The 21,924-nt window shown below is 44.3% G+C and overlaps 2 protein-coding genes and 1 pseudogene across 2 annotated transcripts in view; 1 reads left to right on the top strand and 2 right to left on the bottom strand.

Moving 5' to 3' along the window:
* LOC121584961 (protein KATNIP homolog) overlaps positions 1–16,967 on the top strand; it is a 35,120-nt gene extending 18,153 nt beyond the window's left edge. The window contains exons 17-28 of the mRNA XM_041901242.2: positions 425–1,223; positions 2,187–2,400; positions 2,528–2,606; positions 2,770–2,947; positions 7,688–7,853; positions 8,205–8,395; positions 10,605–10,669; positions 11,044–11,154; positions 12,948–13,189; positions 13,556–13,716; positions 14,505–14,590; positions 15,010–16,967. Of these exons, the coding sequence (XP_041757176.2) occupies positions 425–1,223; positions 2,187–2,400; positions 2,528–2,606; positions 2,770–2,947; positions 7,688–7,853; positions 8,205–8,395; positions 10,605–10,669; positions 11,044–11,154; positions 12,948–13,189; positions 13,556–13,716; positions 14,505–14,590; positions 15,010–15,068 (2,351 nt within the window). The 3' untranslated portion in view covers positions 15,069–16,967. The remainder of the gene's footprint in view (positions 1–424; positions 1,224–2,186; positions 2,401–2,527; positions 2,607–2,769; positions 2,948–7,687; positions 7,854–8,204; positions 8,396–10,604; positions 10,670–11,043; positions 11,155–12,947; positions 13,190–13,555; positions 13,717–14,504; positions 14,591–15,009) is intronic.
* On the bottom strand, positions 2,955–6,377 carry LOC121575126 (annotated as a pseudogene).
* A 77-nt stretch (positions 16,968–17,044) lies between the features above and the next one.
* Positions 17,045–20,306, bottom strand: LOC121567811 (cytochrome c oxidase subunit 6B1). The gene is made up of 4 exons (XM_041878112.2): positions 20,178–20,306; positions 18,463–18,576; positions 17,971–18,071; positions 17,045–17,285 (listed from the first exon to the last, which is right to left on the bottom strand). The coding sequence occupies exons 2-4, from the start codon at positions 18,566–18,568 to the stop codon at positions 17,232–17,234; spliced, it is 261 nt and encodes an 86-aa protein (XP_041734046.1). The 5' UTR covers positions 18,569–18,576; positions 20,178–20,306; the 3' UTR covers positions 17,045–17,231.
* Positions 20,307–21,924: the final 1,618 nt, after the last annotated feature.

Here is a 21,924-nt window from a genome sequence, read left to right as displayed (position 1 = left end):
TAGTTATGGGTCATTTTCCTCCAATCTGGAAACACACTCACACACATGGCACGTGCCAGCTGGCTCTGACAATATCTATTGTGGACATATCTCCCTGAAGTGGGTCAAAGAGTCTTTGACCAGCATCACACCAGCTGTCGGAGCTGGGCTATTTTGTGTGAAAATTACATAAACATTACCATTACTTTTATCTTCTATATATCTGGAATATGTATATTTAAAAAAATTAAAAATAGAAGGATTATTGCGAGCCATAACTTTAGTAATAGAAATCCTACTCTCAAAATTATATGGAGTAGTACCACAATTTATGAAACGGGCCAAAAATACGCTTGCTTTCTTCCCATTGCTCTTAACTACACATTTATTATGTACTCTGTCGTGTCTTGGAGGTAACATGAGAGTGTGTGTGTTGATTCCACAGAGGAGCCAGGTTCAGACAGCAGCAACCGGAGGCAGCAGCGTACCCCCCGGGCCCAGCTCCGCAGCCAGCAGGACCATGACGACACCCTCATGGAGTCCTGGGACTCCCTCACCAAGTTCAACCAGTGCCAGCGTGGTCGCATCTCCAACATGAGCTTTGAGGGTGACATCTTTGACGAGTTCCTCCAGCGTTCCTCCAGAGCCGCCACTATTGCCATAATCCCCTCCTCCGGCCCAGGAGCCTCCCCCTGCAGCCCCATCCCCCACTCCTCCCACCTCTCCTCCCCCGCCCCTCAAGGGGGCCTCTGCGATGACCCAGAGGATGACCTTTCCGCCGAGGCGGAGCGCGAGGAGGAGTTTGAGATTCCGGTCCTCCCACGTGGTCAACGTCTGGTCATTAAAATCCTGTCCACGTGGGGCGATCGCCACTATGTGGGCCTCAACGGTCTCGAAGTCTTCAGCTCCAGCGGTCAGCCCCTCCTTCCCACCCGAATCCGCGCCGACCCGCCTGATATCAACGTGCTGCCTGCCTACGGAAAGGACCCGCGTGTGGTCACCAACCTGATCGATGGCGTCAACCTCACACAGGACGACATGCACCTGTGGCTGGCACCTTTCACCCAGGGGAGGAGTCACGTGATCTACCTGGAGTTCGCCGGGCTGTGTCAGGTGGCCATGATAAGAGTGTGGAACTACAACAAGTCCAGGATCCACTCGTTCAGGGGGGTGAAGGAAGCTGAAATGCTGCTGGATGGGAGGTGCATCTTCAGGGGAGAGATCGCCAAGGCGTCAGGGACTCTGTCTGGAGGTAGGGGAGCATTAGTGAGGGACAGGCTCTCTCCCATGACACCCAAATGGGTCGTTCTATGTCATTTCAGCAAGCCATGACACCCACCATCTCAGATTGTTCTGAAATGGTTTCTGTAGTTAGAAACAGATAAGATAAGCACTCCTGCAACATTATTTTGTTGAAAACTATTTGAACTCAACTAATTGATCACACCCAAATTGGCGATTTCAATTTATAGGATTCATATAATATTCTATAAATATAGTACTGAACATCCGATTTGGACCAAACCTCTTCTTAACAATGATTAACCCCACAAACCCCACGCCAAGCCCACCCCAACATCCAGTATACAGAATCAGTTCTCTATGTTTGACAAGTAGTATGAATGTATGTAATGTACCAGGTTTTACTCACTAGATGTCGCTGTTCCTGCTACTGCCACATCCTTTTATCCATTTTGCTGGTCTCTTGTGTTTATTAAATGGATCACAACATTTTCTTTGCAACTTTGGGTAGAAAACCAATAGCTTTTGCTCATGATAAAAATAAATAAATCTGCACAATTCAAGCCAGTCCTCCATGAAAGCGATTAAGTTTGTCCTTCTCTTAGTCTTAATCTGTGTCCAAGAAACGCCCCCTCTGCGCGTAGTTTATTCCCTTCAAAAAAGGTCTGGATTAGACCATTCCTGGTGAACTGAATTGCTTTCATGGAGAACTGGCTTGACTTGTGAGGATGCACAATTTATTTTAATCACCAAAATGCAATCTGGGAATGACATAAGAACATTCTAATTATTACATTATAACTATTACATTAGATTATAGAACTACAGAATTTGTTTGGTGACAAAATAGGTTTAGTGTCATTTGTTGTCCAAGCATGAAAACCTGTTTGCCTCTAACAAACGGAATTCTACCTCCACTAGGGATTACTCATACTCATTCCTAACTTCCACCCCTCTCGTCTTAGGTCTGGACCAGTTCGGGACACCATCTTGTTCACCACGGACGATGAGATCCTGGAGGCCATGTCGCGCTATGACGAGACGTTCTGCGGGGAGGCAAAGGGCTCCGAGGGGCTGGTGGGGTATGAGGAGGAGCTGCAGAGGCCCCGCACGGCCGACGGAGAGGGGGAGGAGAGACCTTTCACCCAGGCTGGCTTCAGACCCGAGGACGACCTCACTGTGAGTTTGACCGGACTGACTGGGACTATACAGTGTAAATGTGGAACGCCTGGATTGATATAGGACGTGCAGGTTTTGTTCCAGCCCAACACTAACATTTCTGATTTCTATTCGCTGCCATTTTCAGTTAAACCTCCATCTGAACCCTACTGTTGGTCAGTCTGAGGAGACCCTGGAGCAGATCCCAGGAATGTACAATGGAAAATGTGAGTACTCCCTTCTAAATTAGTGTTATTCATGATCAATTCACACATTTTACACACAGGACTGGCATTTTATGTCTGTAAAATGTAGCTAGCTCAGCTTGTTCCACACTGACTCTCCAAGCTCTCTCTCTCCTTCTCTCTCTCCCCCCATCCCTCTTTCCAGGCCTTAGGATAGAGTTGAGTATGACGTGGGGGGACTCCCACTACCTGGGCATGACGGGGTTAGAGGTGGTGGGGAAGGAGGGGGACAGCCTGCCTCTGGACCTGACCATGGTGAACGCCTCGCCACGGGACCTCAACGACCTGCCTGAGTACGGCCAGGACACACGCACCCTCGACAAGTCAGTAGTGTGTGTGTGTGTGTGTGTCTGACCTTACAACGCTGACAATGTAGATGGATCTAACTGCATACCCTCTGACCACAGGATGTATTTTAAGTCATGAAACGCCAAAGTTATCTAATTAACTTATCAACAACATCATCAACAAAGCCAACAAGAGTGTTGCAAGGGATTTTATTCAACTGACTCCAACTCTTATGTGTCTGTCGTTTCAATGTTTATTACAGCTTTGTTTCGATATATAGCAGTGCTCATCTACCCGCCCGTGGTAGGCCGTGCACATCTTAGACAGTCAGAATAGTAGGCTGGTAGAATGCGGTCTCAGTGTGATGTGAGCACTAGCCCAGTGGTAGGCACTAGCCCGTGGTAGGCCGTGCACATCTTCGACAGTCAGTTAAACAGTCATGGGTTGCTGGTAGGCCCTCATATTAACCCTCAAAATCAATTAATCATATTTTCTCCTCTTCCCTTTCGTACTCCCTCAACCAATCCTCCTCCCTCCATTTTGAAATACCAGACTGGAGAAGGCCCCTGCCCTCTCCTGGCCCCTCTCCCCGGGGCCCCTCACCAGTCCAGACCGATGAGCAAGCGGCTCCTCTCCTCCTTCTGGATCTTGTTTTTTAGGTCGGAAGAAATAGTGTGTGTCCGTGTTCATCTGGAGCATGTTGGCACTCATTAGGTTGATGATGGACAGGCAGCGGTTCCAGAAGATGTTCCTGGAGCTCTCCACCAGGAAGGGTCTCAGTGGGTAGGAGGTCTCGTTGCCCATGTAGGAGCAAGTCCGGTAGAGGCAGGTGATCACCACGTCCTGCAGCTGGTGCTCCGTACCCGCCTAATAGGAGACCACCTTACAGTATAGATAAATGTTGGCCGGGGTGAGGGTGCTCTGGTTCCCCCAGCCGTGGTCGAGCAGGAAGCGGTCCACGCTCTGTTGCTACAGCCCTGGGTCGTTGGGGGACAGGTTCTGGAGCCGGTAGCAGTCCTGGCACAGGAACTCACCCAGGCAGCGCAGCATCTCGTCAGGGAAGACCTTGACCATCACCCTCTTGGACATGTCGGGGGCCGTGTTGGAGTTGGTCAGGGCGGCGTTGTCGGAGCTTTCAATGAGGTCTGGGGGATACTGGTCCTGGGTAAGGGTGGACAGGTTGGTGCATGACTGAGGCTTCTCCAGGTTCTCGTTGTTGAGGTGGGTCACGTTGTTCTCTTTGGGCTGTGTCACGATTGTCGTTAATAGAGGAGGACCAAGGCGCAGCGTGTTGAGCGAACATACTTTAATAGTTAAAGTGCACACACGATACAAAACAACAAAAGCGACTCAAATCGCGTCCTAGGTAACAATGACCAACTGGAACAAAAACCCACAAACACCAAGGGAACACAGACAGTTTAAATATGGCTCCCAATCAGAGACAACCAGCCACAGCTGCCACTCGTTGCCTCTGATTGGGAGTCACTCAGGCCAACAAAGAAACAGAAGAACTAGAACCCCCAACATAGAAATATACCACATAGAATGAACACACCCTGGCTCAACATATAGAGTCCCAGAACCAGGGTGTGACAGTACCCCCAAAGGCGCGGACTGCGACCGCGCCTCCACTAGAACAAAACAGGGGAGGGCTGGGTGGGCATTCCTCCTCGGCGGCGGTTCTGGCTCCGGCCTTTCCCACCACCCTCCAATAAACCCCCCCATAGCGCCCCTGGTCCGGTCTGTCCCCGCTGGCTGGAGCTGAACTGGACGTAGCAGGAGCGGTTAGCTTCAGCTCCGTAGTGGGCAGTTGACCGGTACCTTACCAGGCACCGGTGACCCAGGCACGGGTTGTGCTGGACTGACAACGCGCACCCCCTGGCTTGAGTGCGTGGAGCCGAACGGGCCGAACCGGGCTGACGACTTGCACCCCTGGCTTGGTGCGTGGAGTAGGAACGGGCCGAACCGGGCTGACGACTCGCCAGGCCGGGCTGGCGACGCGCACCGTAGACTTGGTGCGAGTGGCAGGAACAGGCCGGGCCGGGCTGACGATGCGCACCCCTGGCTTGGTGCGTGGAGTAGGAACAGGCCGGACCGGGCTGGCGACGACACCGTAGGCTTGGTGCGAGGAGCAGGGACAGGCCGGACCGGGCTGCGACGCACCCGTAGGCTTGGTGCGTGGAGCAGGGACAGGCCGGACCGGGCTGGCGACGCACACCGTAGGCTTGGTGCGAGGAGCAGGGACAGGCCGGACCGGGCTGGCGACGCACACCGTAGGCTTGGTGCGTGGAGCAGGGACAGGCCGGACCGGGCTGGCGACGCACACCGTAGGCTTGGTGCGTGGAGCAGGGGACAGGCCGGACCGGGCTGGCGACGCACACCGTAGGCTTGGTGCGTGGAGCAGGGCCAGGCCGGACCGGGCTGGCGACGCACACCGTAGGCTTGGTGCGAGAGGCAGGAACAGGCCGGACCGGGCTGGCGGCGCGCACCGTCCATTTGGTGCGAGGGGCCGTAACAGGCCGGACCGTACTGGGGACACACACCACTGGCTCTACCCCGGGATCTGGAACGGACCCGGACTGGTAACACATCCCAGTACCTCTCGCCCGTGCCTCTAAACCTTCCTTCCCTTCCTTTACCAGTGACCCCGTAACCTGGTGGCCTTTTGAATACGCCCCTTGTCTGCCTCCGTCAGCCCCGTCGCGCCATGCCGTGTACCCCCTAAACATTTTCTGGGGTTGCCTCTCGACCGTCCGACGGCGACCCTGATCACGCCCGTTGCTCCTCTCTCCGTCGCCTCTCTACAGTCTCACTCCATGGCGGCGATCCATCCCGGCCAGGATTTCCTCCCAGGTCCAGGACCCCTGTCCGTCCAAAATCTGCTCCCACGTCCAGGCTGCCTGCTCCTGGACACGCTGCTTGGTCCTGGTGGTGGGTTTTTCTGTCACGATCGTCGTTAATAGAGGAGGACCAAGGCGCAGCGTGTTGAGCGAACATACTTTAATAGTTAAAGTGCACACACGATACAAAACAACAAAACGACTCGTAACGTCCTAGGTAACAATGACCAACTGGAACAAAAACCCACAAACACCAAGGGAACACAGACAGTTTAAATATGGCTCCCAATCAGAGACAACCAGCCACAGCTGCCACTCGTTGCCTCTGATTGGGAGTCACTCAGGCCAACAAAGAAACAGAAGAACTAGAACCCCCAACATAGAAATATACCACATAGAATGAACACACCCTGGCTCAACATATAGAGTCCCAGAACCAGGGTGTGACAGGCTGCACCTTCTTGGAGCCATTCTTTTGCTTCTTGTTGATGAGCGAGTGTCGCTTCAAGTTCTTGTCTTTGGCGTTCTTGCGGTTCTGAGCGGCCGTGTCGTGGCCCACCGTGACCGGCCCATCTCCGGCCGCCTTCTGATAGCTGGGCGAGAAAGACTATACATTTCCCATGGTGACTGGGTAGCAATCAGCAGTTGGATCAGGAGACAGTCTGAGCGGATTATGTCTTGGCACTTAGTTCTTATTAGAAGGGTCAGTAGTGCCTGTGGAAAATGAAATGGAAAAATTATAGCCAATTGAAATGCATAAAAAAGCCAGGCTACATTTTCCCACTCAGTCAACAGCATTGTGCATCGATCGACATTAGGTTTATGTGTGTCTATAAACTTGAGCAATATCACATTTATTTGATTTTGAGATGTCTTTGTTGTGATCGTGAAAATAATTTTCAATAGTTTCTTTGTTGATTGAAATATAAAGATGTTTTTTTGTTTTGCTGTAGGCTTTGGTTTCAAGGCGGTTATGGTTATGGTTGTGTACATCGGCTGCTGTCCAAGGTTCTGAAATCGAGAGTCCGCGTCGCAAAAAAGGGGCATGTCATAGAGGCGATGCTGTGAAAGATGAAGCGTGATGTTTGCCATTATGGCTAACGTTGTAAACGAAATAACTTGTCGGCGGCTGCTAGTGCTAGCAAACCTATAGTGTTGCAATTCAATACGTCAATGGATGGATCAAATGTATTCTGGCGAGTTTTTGCATTGATCTGTGTCAGTGGAACCTCCGTTAGCATCACGCCTGCTGCGGAAATGCGCTACAAAAGTAAATAGCCTTTTAATGTAAAACGCAACATGAAAGAGGGAAAATTAAAACGTAAACGCAATCACTTGCCTAAATATTCTGATATCATTTTTTATTTTGTAGAAAGATAAGCTTGAAATGGAAATGGTCGAATTAGTTTAACAAACGAAAAGACATACTGTATCGAAGTTTAGCTTTTTCAATTAACCATAAAATCTATCGTTTTTTTCTGGTTGCTTATCAAAGTTGATTCTGCTTTGTAGAATAGCCCTTTGTAGGCACAACAACAGTGCACAGCAAAACCACCACTGAAAAACTTAAACAATGTCACGTGGCGTTTGAAACAGCAGCAGCTCAATGCACCGTCATAAAAACTACATTTAAAAGTTTTTTATGTATTTTTCAAATAATTTCAAATATCATGTTATACCCTTACATGTAACAATTATGTATTTTTACACATTTTTTTTCTTCTAAAATATACACTGTAAAAAAAAAATATATATATATATATAATGCCTCTTTAAACTGAAGTGAACACGTCCCCCTACTGCAAGGATAGGAAGCAGTCTAAAGTGTCCCAAGTGTAGCAAGGTGTCTAATAAATTCTAGGTTTCCATGTCCACTACGCTGCAGAATGACATGTACATAACCAGTGAGGTGTCTCTCTCTCCTCTGTCCAGACTCATTGACGGCCACAACATCACCACTGAGGACCAGCACATGTGGCTGATCCCATTTTTCTGTGGCCAGCACCACACCCTGACAGTGAACTTTGACAAGGCACAGACAGTGGCTGGCCTCCGCATCTGGAACTACAACAAGACCCCAGAGGACTCCTACAGAGGGGTGCGAGAGAGTCACTTGTTTAGTCACTGAGATAGAGAACTTCCTGGGTTTAGTAGCCTGGAAGTGTCAATTGAAATTGAAATATCTGGGCCCTGTAGGTCGCCTTTGTATTTCTGAGTTTTGTCATTAAATGTGCAGTGCATTGTAGTTGTACAAATCTATACGATGCCCCATAAGGGTGCATATACAATATATCAAATTACTGCCATAGATCTTTAAATATCTCTGAATATTGACTGAGAATGTTGTTTAAGGGGTGAATCCCTATTCCCCACAAAAACACAATTCTAACCATGATACACATTTGTTAAGATACCCATCTCTTATTATCCCTATTCCTGTGTTCTCCAGGTAAAGGTGATCCATGTGTCTCTGGACGATACACTCATCTCTCCAGCAGAGGGCTTCCTCATCAGGAAGGGACCAGGGAACTGTCACTTTGACTTTGCTCAGGAGATCCTCTTCATCGACTTCCTTCAGAACCCCACCACTGGCCTGGTCAACAGCAAGACTACATCAGAGGACCTGGTCTATACACTCAAGTGAGTACTTGGAGGCTAGTCTAATCCCAGATCTGTTTGTTCCGTCTTGCCAATGACCAAAAGAGTTGGCAAAACAGCACAAACAGATCTTGGACCAGGCTAGTTGTAGGCCACCTCCCAGTAGGAAGGTGTTTAAAGTAATGGCTCTGTTGTGATTTCATCAGACTGTTTTAAGGCGTCCGCATGCTTCCCAGCCGAAACAGTTCGGTAGAGTTTATGCATATATTATGACGACATTTTGTGACGTTTTTGTTTGTTTTGGACTTCGGTGAGGGTTTTTTCGGCTGTTCAGGCACACTACATTTTTCTGGAGGCAAGCCCAAGTTCGGAGCCGAAGTCTACGCCCCTTTGTCTGTGATTGGTTAACAGTAGGGATTCTTCAATAAAGTATTTGTTGTCATTCAACGAGAGACGACTCGTTTTTTTCATTGAAAAATACTGCACCAAACATCTTAGATATAAAATTGCGCGGCTAAGATCTGACAGATTTCTTGAGTTATCTTTAGATTAATTCTGACTATTTTGAGGAAGTGTATACTGGCTACATTTTTGAAGCGAAGGTCTTTCAAGGGAGTATTCGAGCACACTCGTTCTGTTCGGCCCAGCTTTTAGCGTCTCGTAAAATAACATTCTGTCCATTATCCGCACTGTGCCAAACACTTGCAGTACCAGTCAAAAGTTTGGACACACCTACTCATTCAAGGGTTTTTCTTTATTTTTACTATTTTCTACATTGTAGAATAATAGTGAAGACATCAAAACTATTAAATAACACATATGGAATCATGAAGTAACTAAAAAAGTGTTAAACAAATCAAAATATATTTTATATTCTTAAAAGTAGCCACCCTTTGCCTTGATGACGGCTTTGCACACTCTTGGCATTCTCTCAACCAGCTTCATGAGGAATTATTTTCCAACAGTCTTGAAGGAGTTCCCACATATGCTGAGCACTCTTTGGCTGCTTTTCCTTCACTCTGCGGTCCAACTCATCCCAAACCATCTCAATTGGGTTGAGGTCGGGTGATTGTGGAGGCCAGGTAATCTGATGCAGCACTCCATCACTCTCCTTCTTGGTCAAATAGCCCTTACACAGCCTGGAGGTGTGTTTTGGGTCATTGTCCTGTTGAAAAACGAATGATAGTCCCACTAAGCGCAAACCAGATGGGATGGTGTATCGCTGCAGAATGCTGTGGTAGCCATGCTGGTTAAGTGTGCCTTGAATTCTAAATAAATTACAGACAGTTTCACTAGCAAAGCACCCCCACACCATCACAGCTCCTCCTCCATGCTTCATGGTGGGAACCACACATGCGGAGATCATCCGTTCACCTACTCTGCATCTCACAAAGACACAGCGGTTAGAACAAAAAATCACACATTTGGACTCATCAGACCAAAGGACAGATTTCCACTGGTCTAATGTCCATTGCTCGTGTTTCTTGGCCCAAGCAAGTCTCATCTTCTTATTAGTGACCTTTAGTAGTGGTTTCTTTGCAGCAATTCAACCATGAAGGCCTGATTCATGCAGTCTCCTCTGAACAGTTAATGTTGAGATGTGTCTGTTACTTGAACTCTGAAGCATTTATTTGGGCTGCAATCTAAGGAGCAATTAACAATAATGAACTTATCCTCTGCAGCAGAGGTAACTCTGGGTCTTCCTTTTCTGTGGCGGTCCTCATGAGAGCCAGTTTCATTGTAGCGCTTGAGGGTTTTTGCGACTGCACTTGAAGAAACTTTCAAAGTTCTTGAAATTTTCAGGATTATTAATTTTTCATCATAATTTTAAACATTGGCTAAGCTGCACAGGAGGCAGACAGGTGTTCCTCTTTCAGGAACTACGATATGGCAGCAACTATAAAGATTAGCCTATATCATCATACAAAATGTGTCCAAAGTGTAGGGACTGTGTCCTGCTTGTGCAACTGAAATATCTGTTACAAAACAGGTTGTAAACTTCATAATATATATATGTTTTGGAATGTTCGTTCAAATCGCCTCAGGGTTTTTATTTCAGCTGTTCAGAAATATGAGGCAGAGACATAGGCTACATCAAAAACAAATGTGTGCATAAAATAACACATGCGCAGAACGTGATCCGGATCCTTAGCTTTAAAAAATAGCCACGGCCTAATTCATATGCTCAAGGTCAGTATTGTAATACAATATGAGATATAATATTAAGGTTTGTGTCTTGTGTGGTTTTCAGAGCTGGTTCCAAAAGACAGGAGCAGCCCAGCATGGACTATGAGGCCCCCATCATGCCTTGTGGATGTATCCTTCCTCCTGCTGCTCGTAAGAAATAGTCCCACAGAATACAGTATGCCTTTACTAACATAACATTTCACCTTACATAGTCACCTTACATGGACATGCAGAAATAATGCGAAGAGTGGATAGAATTGACCCACAAAATACATAAATCACCTTTTAGTGGATAAAATTGGCAAATATATATTATTATATATTATTATTTTTATTTGTTTTGCCTTTCATAAAATCATACTTTACATATTCAATGTCATTACAACCACTTTTGCCTGCCAGGATACTGTGATCTGGACAGTCACTAATATACTAGATGACTGCCAAAGTCCTGAGTGTGTGCAAGGCTCCAGGTCTCTCTTCCTTAACCCTTGACCCACCAGTCATCTTCCAGCTGCAGCTGCTGACCACCTGGGGTGATCCCTACTACATCGGCATGAACGGCCTGGAGTTCTATGACCAGAACGACGAGAAGATCCCCCTCAGTGACAACAGTATCCTACCTACAATGTAAACACCACAAACACACACTGAGAACCATCACTGCTGCAATCTACACTTGGTGGTCGCTAGTCTCACTTGACCTGACTGGCGGAGCTACTGTAGCTAGCGTGAGACTTCGAGTCTGGGTTGAGACTGGTCACCAACCCTGGTCCTGGAAATCCACAGGGTGTACAGGCTGTCGTTATAGCCCATCATGAAAACACATGATTCAGTCGATCAAGGGTGTGATGATTAGTTGAAACAGGTTTGTTTAGTGCTGCCTAGTTCTACAATTTATCTTCTTAAAATCTGATTTTAACCCTAATCCTAACCTTAACCACACTGATAACCTCATGCCTAACCCTAATCTTAACCACACTGATAACCTCATGCCTAACCTTAACCACACTGATAACCTCATGCCTAACCCTAACCTTAACCACACTGATAACCTCATGCCTAACCCTAACCACACTGATAACCTCATGCCTAACCCTAACCTTAACCACACTGATAACCTCATGCCTAACCCTAACCACACTGATAACCTCATGCCTAACCACACTGATAACCTCATGCCTAACCCTAACCTTAACCACACTGATAACCTCATGCCTAACCCTAACCTTAACCACACTGATAACCTCATGCATAACCCTACCCACACTGATAACCTCATGCCTAACCCTAACCTTACCCACACTGATAACCTCATGCCTAACCCTAACCTTAACCATACTGATAACCTCATGCCTAACCCTAACCACACTGATAACCTCATGCCTAACCCTAACCTTAACCACACTGATAACCTCATGCCTAACCCTAACCACACTGATAACCTCATGCCTAACCCTAACCTTACCCACCCTGATAACCTCATGCCTAACCCTAACCACACTGATAACCTCATGCCTAACCCTAACCTTAACCACACTGATAACCTCATGCCTAACCCTAACCACACTGATAACCTCATGCCTAACCCTAACCTTACCCACACTGATAACCTCATGCCTAACCCTAACCTTAACCACACTGATAACCTCATGCCTAACCCTAACCTTAACCACACTGATAACCTCATGCCTAACCCTAACATTAACCACACTGATAACCTCATGCATAACCCTAACCACACTGATAACCTCATGCCTAACCCTAACCTTACCCACACTGATAACCTCATGCCTAACCTTAACCATACTGATAACCTCATGCCTAACCCTAACCACACTGATAATCTCATGCCTAACCCTAACCTTAACCACACTGATAACCTCATGCCTAACCCTAACCTTAACCACACTGATAACCTCATGCCTAACCCTAACCTTAACCACACTGATAACCTCATGCCTAACCCTAACCTTAACCACACTGATAACCTCATGCCTAACCTTAACCACACTGATAACCTCATGCCTAACCTTAACCACACTGATAACCTCATGCCTAACCCTAACCACACTGATAACCTCATGCCTAACCCTAACCTTAACCACACTGATAACCTCATGCCTAACCCTAACCACACTGATAACCTCATGCCTAACCCTAACCTTAAATGAAAACCAAAAAGCAAGTTTTTGTTTTCATAAATGTTTACGATATAGCCTATTTTTATTTTGCAGCTTGGCCATACAGTATATTAGGAACCCAAGCGCCTGGACCAAGTTTGTTGTAATTTACCCTGAAATAGTAAAAGGGGGTACTCTAGTGGAGGAAATGGAAATGGCAGGGGTAATGCCATAGTAGTGAACACAGTTTGCCTGAGTCCGTTCTTTAACAGTGCTTCTCCTAGATATCGCTGCGTTCCCAGACAGTGTGAATGTCCTGGACAGTGTAAACGGTGATATAAGGACTCCAGATAAGCTGGTAGATGGAGTGAACAACACTCATGATGGCAGACACATGTGGCTAGCACCGGTGCTCCCCGGACTGGTGAATCGCGTGTATCTTATATTTGACCAGCCAGTGACCGTGTCCATGATCAAACTGTGGAACTACTCCAAGACACCACAGAGGGGGGTAAAGGAGTTTGGGGTAAGTCAGTCTCCTGTTCTCTCTCCTCTTTAGTACAGTAACACTGACCATATTCATCAGAGAGACCCAGATCTTAGGACTTGGGAACAGAGCAGAATACTAATAATTTCTGACAACAGTGGACTAATAAAGTACTATTATTATTACTATATTACTATATCCCTAGATATTTTATGTATACAATAATCTGTTCTCTGATTAACTTTCTGGGTGAAAATAAGAGCTAATAAATTAATGACTTACTGTTAGAACTAATAGGAATGTATGTCCTTGAAAAGACATGAGAGTTCCTCCACTATGCTTCCCAGTCTCCTGTGGGTAGCATAATGGAAGCCTGTAAGCCTTCCTTGTGTCTTCCTTGTGTAGCTGTTAGTCGATGATCTTCTGGTGTATAATGGCATCTTGGACAGCGTGAGCCAGGCGGCGCGGGGCATCCTGCCCACCTGTGACCCGGTGGTGCCCTACCACACCATCCTCTTCACCGACAACGCCTGCATCGCCCACCGTGAAAGGAACACTGTAATCAGGTAACCCAGCATGGGATTGGCTGCTGCAGCCTGATATAAGCGAATGATTTGCTCTGCTGCCTGTCCATCAAAATTCACACATGTGCAGATAGGTTTGGCTGCTTGGACAACAATTTGCACACACGCTTATTGTTTCATTCTGTCTAGCTGCTGTCAACGTGTTCATAGTGGCAGAGTATGTGAAGTCATTTACCATATTCATATGTTGTTTACGAAGCATGTGACAAATACAATTTGATTTAAATTAGTTGTTTCAAATGGCAGTAGACTGGGTAGCATAGTGGAGGAACTTTTCAAGGACGGACATTCCTATTACCGTAGTTCTAACAGGGAGTGATTGGCACTGAAGTCTTTCTCTTTGTTAAACGGAGATGTGCTCTCTCTACTCCAGCCCCCGAGGTAGTAGCAGACATCACTATCTGAAACAGTGAGTAACAGAGTCCCTGATTAGCCTTGTGTCAGTCAGCCCTCCCTTGTGGTTGATGTTGTGTTATAACAGGTTGCGTTCATGTCACCCCAGTCATCCCAACCTCCAGCCCACAGCTTAGCTTGTGATGCCAAGTCCTTCTAGTTCCAACAGACCTCCTAGTCCCTTGTCACTCTTGTCTCTCCACCTCTGTAGCTTCTTTGTAGGACATAAGACTTGGATTTTCAAGCTTGGTTGTCTGTCCGTCCTCCATTTTGTGTCCTCCGCAGCTCCTGTGCTCCTGCCTTTCATATACCTGGCCAGATTATGCAGAGGCAGAAATGAAACTGGTTTGTTTTTCCCTCCTTTTTTTGTTTTGCAGTAACTATGTGGAGGACCAAGATGTGAAGATGACCAATGAGAATCAGATAGTCCATCACAACAAGAAGAAACAAACAGCTGATCCAGGTAGCCAATGCAATTGTCAGAATTTCTTTGTTCAGTATATATACATTTCAAATTATATATTTATATTTATTTATCACGTATAATACAATAATCAGTGAGAAGCAAATCACGTATAATACAATAATCAGTGAGAAGCAAAAAAAAAAAAAAAGCTTTAACTACCTTGTTACATTATCAATATTGTTAGAGGTGATATTTCTACACTATTATTAACCCAGATGTTTTGGTGTCTTTTAAACATACCAAATACAACAAAACGTCTGCATGAATGTCCCCCCTGCCTGCTGAAAAGCATGGGGAGAAAATACATTTAAAAACACATTTTCTTTTGATGTTTTGTCTGTTTTTGTGTGTGAACAACCCTTAATTTCTTTGACACTATAATTACCCACAACCATATTTGCTTTCCCATCTTGCAGCGCTTCGGCCTAAAACCTGCATGACGGACACTGGAAAGCTGGGGAAAAGGAGGTACTGACAGACGGACTGACAGACAGACAGATGGTGGTTGGTGTCCCACTGGTTAATTGTAGGGAACAGTAATGACGGGATGAGGGTTTACTGACTATCTGCACTATCCCACTCAGGGGACTTTTAACACAAAGCTTTGACCAGCCGAAAAGAAAACAATTCCCATTGTCTTCCATCAGTCATTGCACTATAGTGAAGTGTTGCCTAGCGACAGCTCATGTGTCGGGTGGGTCTACTTTTGAAGAGGCTTGTACAGAACACATTGGGTTTGTATCCATCCGCCCACAGGATTGGCCTTCCACTTTCTGGTTGGATTGGTTCTCTTGTCACTCCAATCTCTCTAGACTCCTACAGATGTATAGTACCTGTGTAATACTATATCAGATTAATAGTACCTTTGTAGTACTACATCAGATGTATAGTACCTGTGTAGTGCTAATATTACATCCAATTAATAATACCTGTGTAGTACTACATCATATGTATAGTACCTGTGTAGTACTACGTCAGCACTGCATCACATATGTAGAACCGTTGTAGTAGCTCCAATTGTGATTGTCCTTTCCACAGTCAGAGTGAACCTATATTAGGCTGCTATGTCGGCCATCTTTGTGCCTAGATATGTTACTAATGTCTGTCGCTGCTCCTCTTGATGTTGTGCTGCGTTCTGCTGCTGCTCGTGGTGCATACCTACTCAAAGATGAACTCCGTGGCAACAAGTACGCTCTTAGTAGATGGGATCTAGATCCTACATTTACGAATGAGTTGTATTCATGAAAAGTTTAATATCCCCTAGCCTAGTGGCATATGTGCACCAACACATCTGAATGCTATGGAGTAAACCAGTTAATATTTTCTCTAGTCTAATATCTCACTGTCTAATGGTGTGTCTAGGTGCCTGTGGTGTCAGATGGAGGTTTGACCTTTGAAAGATTTATAACGCAGGGTGGATAATATGACTGTCTGTTCCATAAAGTAGAATCAGGCATCGGTATTGGTACAGAGTATTGGTCACATTGAAGCAATAGGTCTGAAACAGTTTTAAGCCAGCCTAGGCCGCTGCATTTGCTTAACACAAAAACAGTATACTTGCTTAGATATACATTTTGCAGCCCTGAATATATTAATATATAATATTTTTGATTAAGTAATATATTGGTGAACCTATAGACACTAAGCACTATGTATTAGAAAGACATGTTTGCAAACTAAGTGACCTTTATTGAAGTTGTTTGATATGAAAAAGATTTTTTGAGTCTCCCATTTGTAGCGATAGTTACCTAAAATATTGTTATTTCAAAAAGTTTAAATATATTATCAAGATATACTTTGTCGTGTAAACAACATTTTGGCCTTTGGTTGAAAAACACCTAAGAATATGTAACCAGAAACAACATTTAATATTTAATATGCAAACACTGAAAACATACCTCAAATAGGTAAGATGTGATCTTTACAAAGGGATGGATCTTTGCTGAAATCTTGTTTTATCTTGAATGTTTGAGTATAATCTATAGTTGGCGTTGTATACCTATACCCAGTAGTATTTTGTTGCATGGACAAGTTACCACAGTTGTGGCTCCGGTTACAAATGTAAAAAGGTAGACCCTTGTGTTTTTAAAAGAATTTACTGCTTCATTGAGCCACAATATAGCCTATTTCTTACTATATACCCTTGTATATGATACATGTTGTTGTTTTTTATGCAGTTTTATGTATTTGATTTTAAAATGTCAGTCTGTGGGTATAGGCTTCACACTGCACCTCAGTCATGCTTTGAGTGATGGTGTTATTACTGTAAGTGTGACATTCCGTGTTCAAATATTTTTATTATTTTTTAAATCTTGTTCAAATAAGTGTATATTTTATTTGAATAAATAAAATGAAATCCTTTTAAACCAAGTGACAGAGTTGGTCTTGGTGTCATGATGTCATCTAATGTTACTTCTCTTCAATGCCCCAAAAACAATATGGACTCTTCAGTTTGATAAATATCGCCTGAGGCACTTTAATGCAGAATCTGCAATACAATGATTATCTTTGATAAGGAATGACTACGGTATTCAGTTATACTCTGCTCACATTCCATAGGAGCAGTGGAGGACCAACCTGGATTCCTACCACTCATACATACATATTGCCATGAAATATACTTCTTTGGAGATGCCACTCAAATTTTCCCTGGGAAGGTGCCCTCCTCCCTCTGGTCGTCCCATTTCTGGATCTGGGGGACAAACGGGTAAAATAAACATTTACTTGACAGACCAGACCGGTTAAAATACCTCCATGTTGACGTAGTTGTAACAGACCAATTATCCTGCATTATTTTAATTAGATTTGGATTGTGTATACTAATACAGTATCTCATTCAGTGAAAGGTCAATAAACTCTGAGAGGAAGCAGATGTTTGAATATTAACTCTACTGACTAAAGAGTTTGCCTTTTTATGGTCACTATTTGCTTGACTGGATAAGGCCGGAGTCATGTATAGCTCAGAATAGGGCTAATTGAACATGGCCAGAGCTTTTTTCTCCAATAATGCTTACTGTCTATTGTACCAGCAATAGTTGAAATTTGGTTGAAGACAGACCCCCCCTAAAATGAGGTCTATAACCCTTTGAACCCAGTCACCCCTTTAATTAAAAAAAGCCATACTTGAAATTCAGTTAAAAAGCAAAACAACAGGCTATGATGGTACATAATATGATTTGCTACACTTAAGTGCAGAAAAATGTGTAACAGGATGAACAGTGAACACATGACCTCAAATTACCATATAATGTACTTCTAGACCAGTCAGTCAACCCACAGTTTGTGTTATCAATACTGTAGGCCTACTTCAGAAATCCTTTCCAATTCACTTAAGGACTTTTAGCTAATGAAAACGTATATTATCTTAAAAGCATTACCCAGGAAATGGGGCACAGTGATTTGTAGACCCTCTTATACCAGTCACATGGGGCAGTGTCGACTCCTTTGGCATCCAGCGATTTTTGGCAGCGATGATAATCTATAAATATAGCAACACAATAGGGATGTTAGAAGATAAGGTGCACAACAATGAGTTTGAGTCGTGGTCATGTCAGTGGTCTTGTGGAAATATACACAATTGGATTACAGTCCTCTAAAAAGGTTAAGGTCAGGGTCTTTAATTTTTTAATTAATTCATTTTAAACCCTTATTTTACCAGGTTAGTTTAATCACCTTTTTGACACACATTCTAAAATAGCAGTTTTCCACAAGGACATGGCTCTGTCCCACAAAATTAATTGGCACACACTAAACAGATGCATAATTAAGAAAAGCACTGGATAAATAAAGGATTTATCTGTACTTGCCTACGTGACTGGTGTGACTAATGGACCAGAGTCCTAGACTTTGACCTTGGAGTCTAGACTTACCCAGATAGTTGTAGAAGCAGTTCCTTGTCTGATTTTGGTTGGGGAATCTGGCATCGAAGGGAGCAGTGCGGTAGTTCTGGAGCTTAGTCGCAATATCCTCTGCCATTTTTAGTTCTGTCGGGAAAACAATGCTTGAATGATGAGGATGCAAGAAAATGGAATAACCTCGGTAAATAGCCTACAATGACGCTATCTATTGAAGGCAGGGCCGACCCCAGGCATAAGCGACATAAGCAGTTGCTTAGGGCTCCCGACCGCTAGGGGGCCCCTGAACAAAAATGATATATGTGTGTATGTTTTTATTATACTTTTTTGGGAACTCAGTTGTGTTCTCACCTTACTGAGAGTAAGAATAATAGAATACAGCAGGTGCAATTTCGAAATTTGGTTGTGCATCAGCAGTTTGTATCTTGTTATATCAGTCACTGACAGTCACTCAATTAGCCATGTCAGCTAACAATTTTTTTATTGGTAGTTAGTTTAGCCAGCTATCTAAACTTGTAGTAATCATGGCCGCATAACGACCGGGTACGCAGGGCACGTGCCCATGGGCCCTAACCTCCAGGGGGCCCCTTTTGATTTTGTTAGTCATTCTAACTCAGATAGCATTTTAACGTTGCATAAATCATGGCAAAATGTTTGGAATTGCAGGAAATTAGCTTTAAAACTGCTAAACGTTCTCTCCACCCCGTGGCAAAATAGGTAGCATTGCAGGAAATTAGCTGTAAAACTAAAGAACAAAATGTCTCTGCCCCATGTCAAAATGAGTAGAATTGCAAATAATATGCCATTTAGCAGACGCTTTTATCCATTTTTATGTATGGGTGGTCCCGGGGATCGAACCCACTACCCTGGCGTTACAAGCGCCATGCTCTACCAATTGAGCTACAGAGGACCACATGAGTAGAATTGCATGAAATGTGTTATACAATTGCTAAATCTTCTCTCCGCCCCATGGCAAAATGTGTAGAATTGCAGGAAATTAACTTTAAAACTTAAATGCTTCTCTTTACCGTCAAGAGGGGGGGCCACTAAAATGTTTTGCCACGAGGTGGGGGGGGGGCCCAACCAAATCTCGCTTAGGGCCCCCAAAAGGCTATGGCCGGCCCTGAGTGAAGGTGACTAAAAAGCTCCTTAGCAGGTATGTTGAGGCTATGTTTAGGCTACACCACAGACATAATAGTCTACATTCAATTGTCTACGACCTAAGTATCGATTTTTAAGGAAAATGATCAATAAACATGTATGTGGTTGCAGACCAGACGTGCGCACTGATGGAGAGTGGAGGACGGATAGAAGTGGGGCGCTACAAGACTAATAAAAAAATGCTATTTTTCTACATTACAGAACTTAATTAGACGAATTGATATTTAGGTACAATAATACCGCAATACAATAGGTTAATAGGAACGCCAATACTGTGTTCTTAGGCATAATCACCCATATCTAAGAAGTAGCCTTCTTAATCAATATTAATTAGTCCTAATTACATTTTTTGTCGGTTAATTGAGTGTTGTAGACGATAAAGAAGTCACTCGCAAGCAAACGAGGAAACAAAATAACTAGGCTAATGATCGACTTGTTTGCTCATGGTTTCATTTTCAGAAGCTTCCCAAGTTAATTAAAACACTATATTCTTGTTGCATAAGATATTGTGTAGGCATAATATAGGCAGATTTTATTTAGGCCTATACAAAAATGTAACCAATATTTACCTTTGTAGCAAGTGCTGCGTTGTTCAAAGTGACTATTGTACTAACGATGACGATAACCGAACAGGTTCACTTGGCTGATGACTGGAGTGCTCCCTTGCGCGCGCTCTGGTCTTGTGGCTGTTGTAGCCGTGCAGTCCTATTAAAACGGTATGGCGGACGCAGGTCACATTGGAATGACTGAGATACTTCAACCATGTGCATGATCGATTACATACAACTAAGGATAAATCACTGGAAACCTTTAATTTTACCCAAGATAGGGTAATTGCCATCATTTGTGTAATTGCCATCATTTGTGGGCTATTATAGGTGTATGACAAAACATGATAGCCTACATGTTGCAGTTGAGGAAGTAGCAGTTTAGCAGGAATTCTAAGTAAATAATTGATATAGGCCTAATGCCAAAATAGGTTAGATGAGACAGAAAAAAGTTTGTATTTGTAAAAAAATCAAACCAGCTCTCTAGGAACTGCCATATCAGATGTGGTCGCAAATCAATCAATGCAGACTAAGTGCATGTGAATGAAGTTTATGCTAGGTTTTGTTTTTTCTTGGTGGGTTTCGTATTTTTCTTGGGTCATTTATATAAAATGCAATAGGCTATGCGCCTTTCCATGACAGCATATTGACTTATTAATTGATAGACGTTAATTCAAAAATGCATTTGGGTACCATTTTGGGACATGGAATGGTAAATTAAAGTCCCAATTGATGCGATCCAGATGTGCCTATTGATCAATCGATGGATATAGATGGACAAACATCGATCGACACATGCGCGCTATCATTCGTATGTCTGAGCTGGTTTAATTGCTCTGTCTGTTTGTAAAACAATAACCCTTCCCTACACTATAAAGATATTTTCCAAATGAACCCAGACAAACTCTGCGACAACCGCGTCACTGCGCAACAGTCTCCGCCTCTTCACACATTTAACTTTCCCTTTTCTAGACAAGTCTGCTCTAGAATGCAACATAATCTCGAACCATTTCGCTCTTTGCCAACCCTATATAGGATTCTGTCTATAACTCCGCGAGGAAAGATGTGGGCTCCAGTTACATTCTCCTCCTCAAAAAGGATCGGATATCTGTGTCCAAATGTATTTATATTCCTAAGAGCAAGTAGCCTATACCCAATACAAGTCATGGGGAAACATATCATGCCAACACACGCAACCGGGGTGAGACGTGACTGAGCGCTCGTTCTCCCTCCCAGCACCATGGGTAAATACTATTCTGCGCATGCCAGTACACTGCTCAGTGCGGAAACTATAGCCTACATTTATAGGTATAGTATTGGGCGCGTTTGAGTGATAAGCCGAAAGTAGCCGAATGTAGACGGAAGTCAACGAGTAAAGTCGGTGGCGGTACATATGCAACGACAGCAGGTCGGACAACTTGTGCTGTTCAACGAAACGTGACAATTGCAGACATGGCATTCGCCTTTGTTATTGCCGATGAAGTGGATGCTATCAAAATTACACTTCTCCTACACGAAGCTGAACAGGATCGACAGGAAATTAAATACCAGCCCAAGCTCTTTCTAACATTCACAAGACTTGTTTTGTATTTTTGTGATGGTTTTCTCAAAATATAACCAGGTAGTGAATGCATAGGGTACTAGAATGAGAACATATGTATTTTTGCAGCATATGGGAAATGCTCTGTTGATTGCCATTATGTCATGCCCTTGTACCTTCCTCTTTAGTATTTGTGATTGTGCAACAACGAATTGTAACATATCTGAT

The sequence above is a fragment of the Coregonus clupeaformis genome, chromosome 1 (assembly GCF_020615455.1).
Source record: "Coregonus clupeaformis isolate EN_2021a chromosome 1, ASM2061545v1, whole genome shotgun sequence".
Classification (NCBI taxonomy): Eukaryota; Metazoa; Chordata; class Actinopteri; order Salmoniformes; family Salmonidae; genus Coregonus; species Coregonus clupeaformis.
This window is presented reverse-complemented; position numbering and strand designations above follow the sequence as displayed.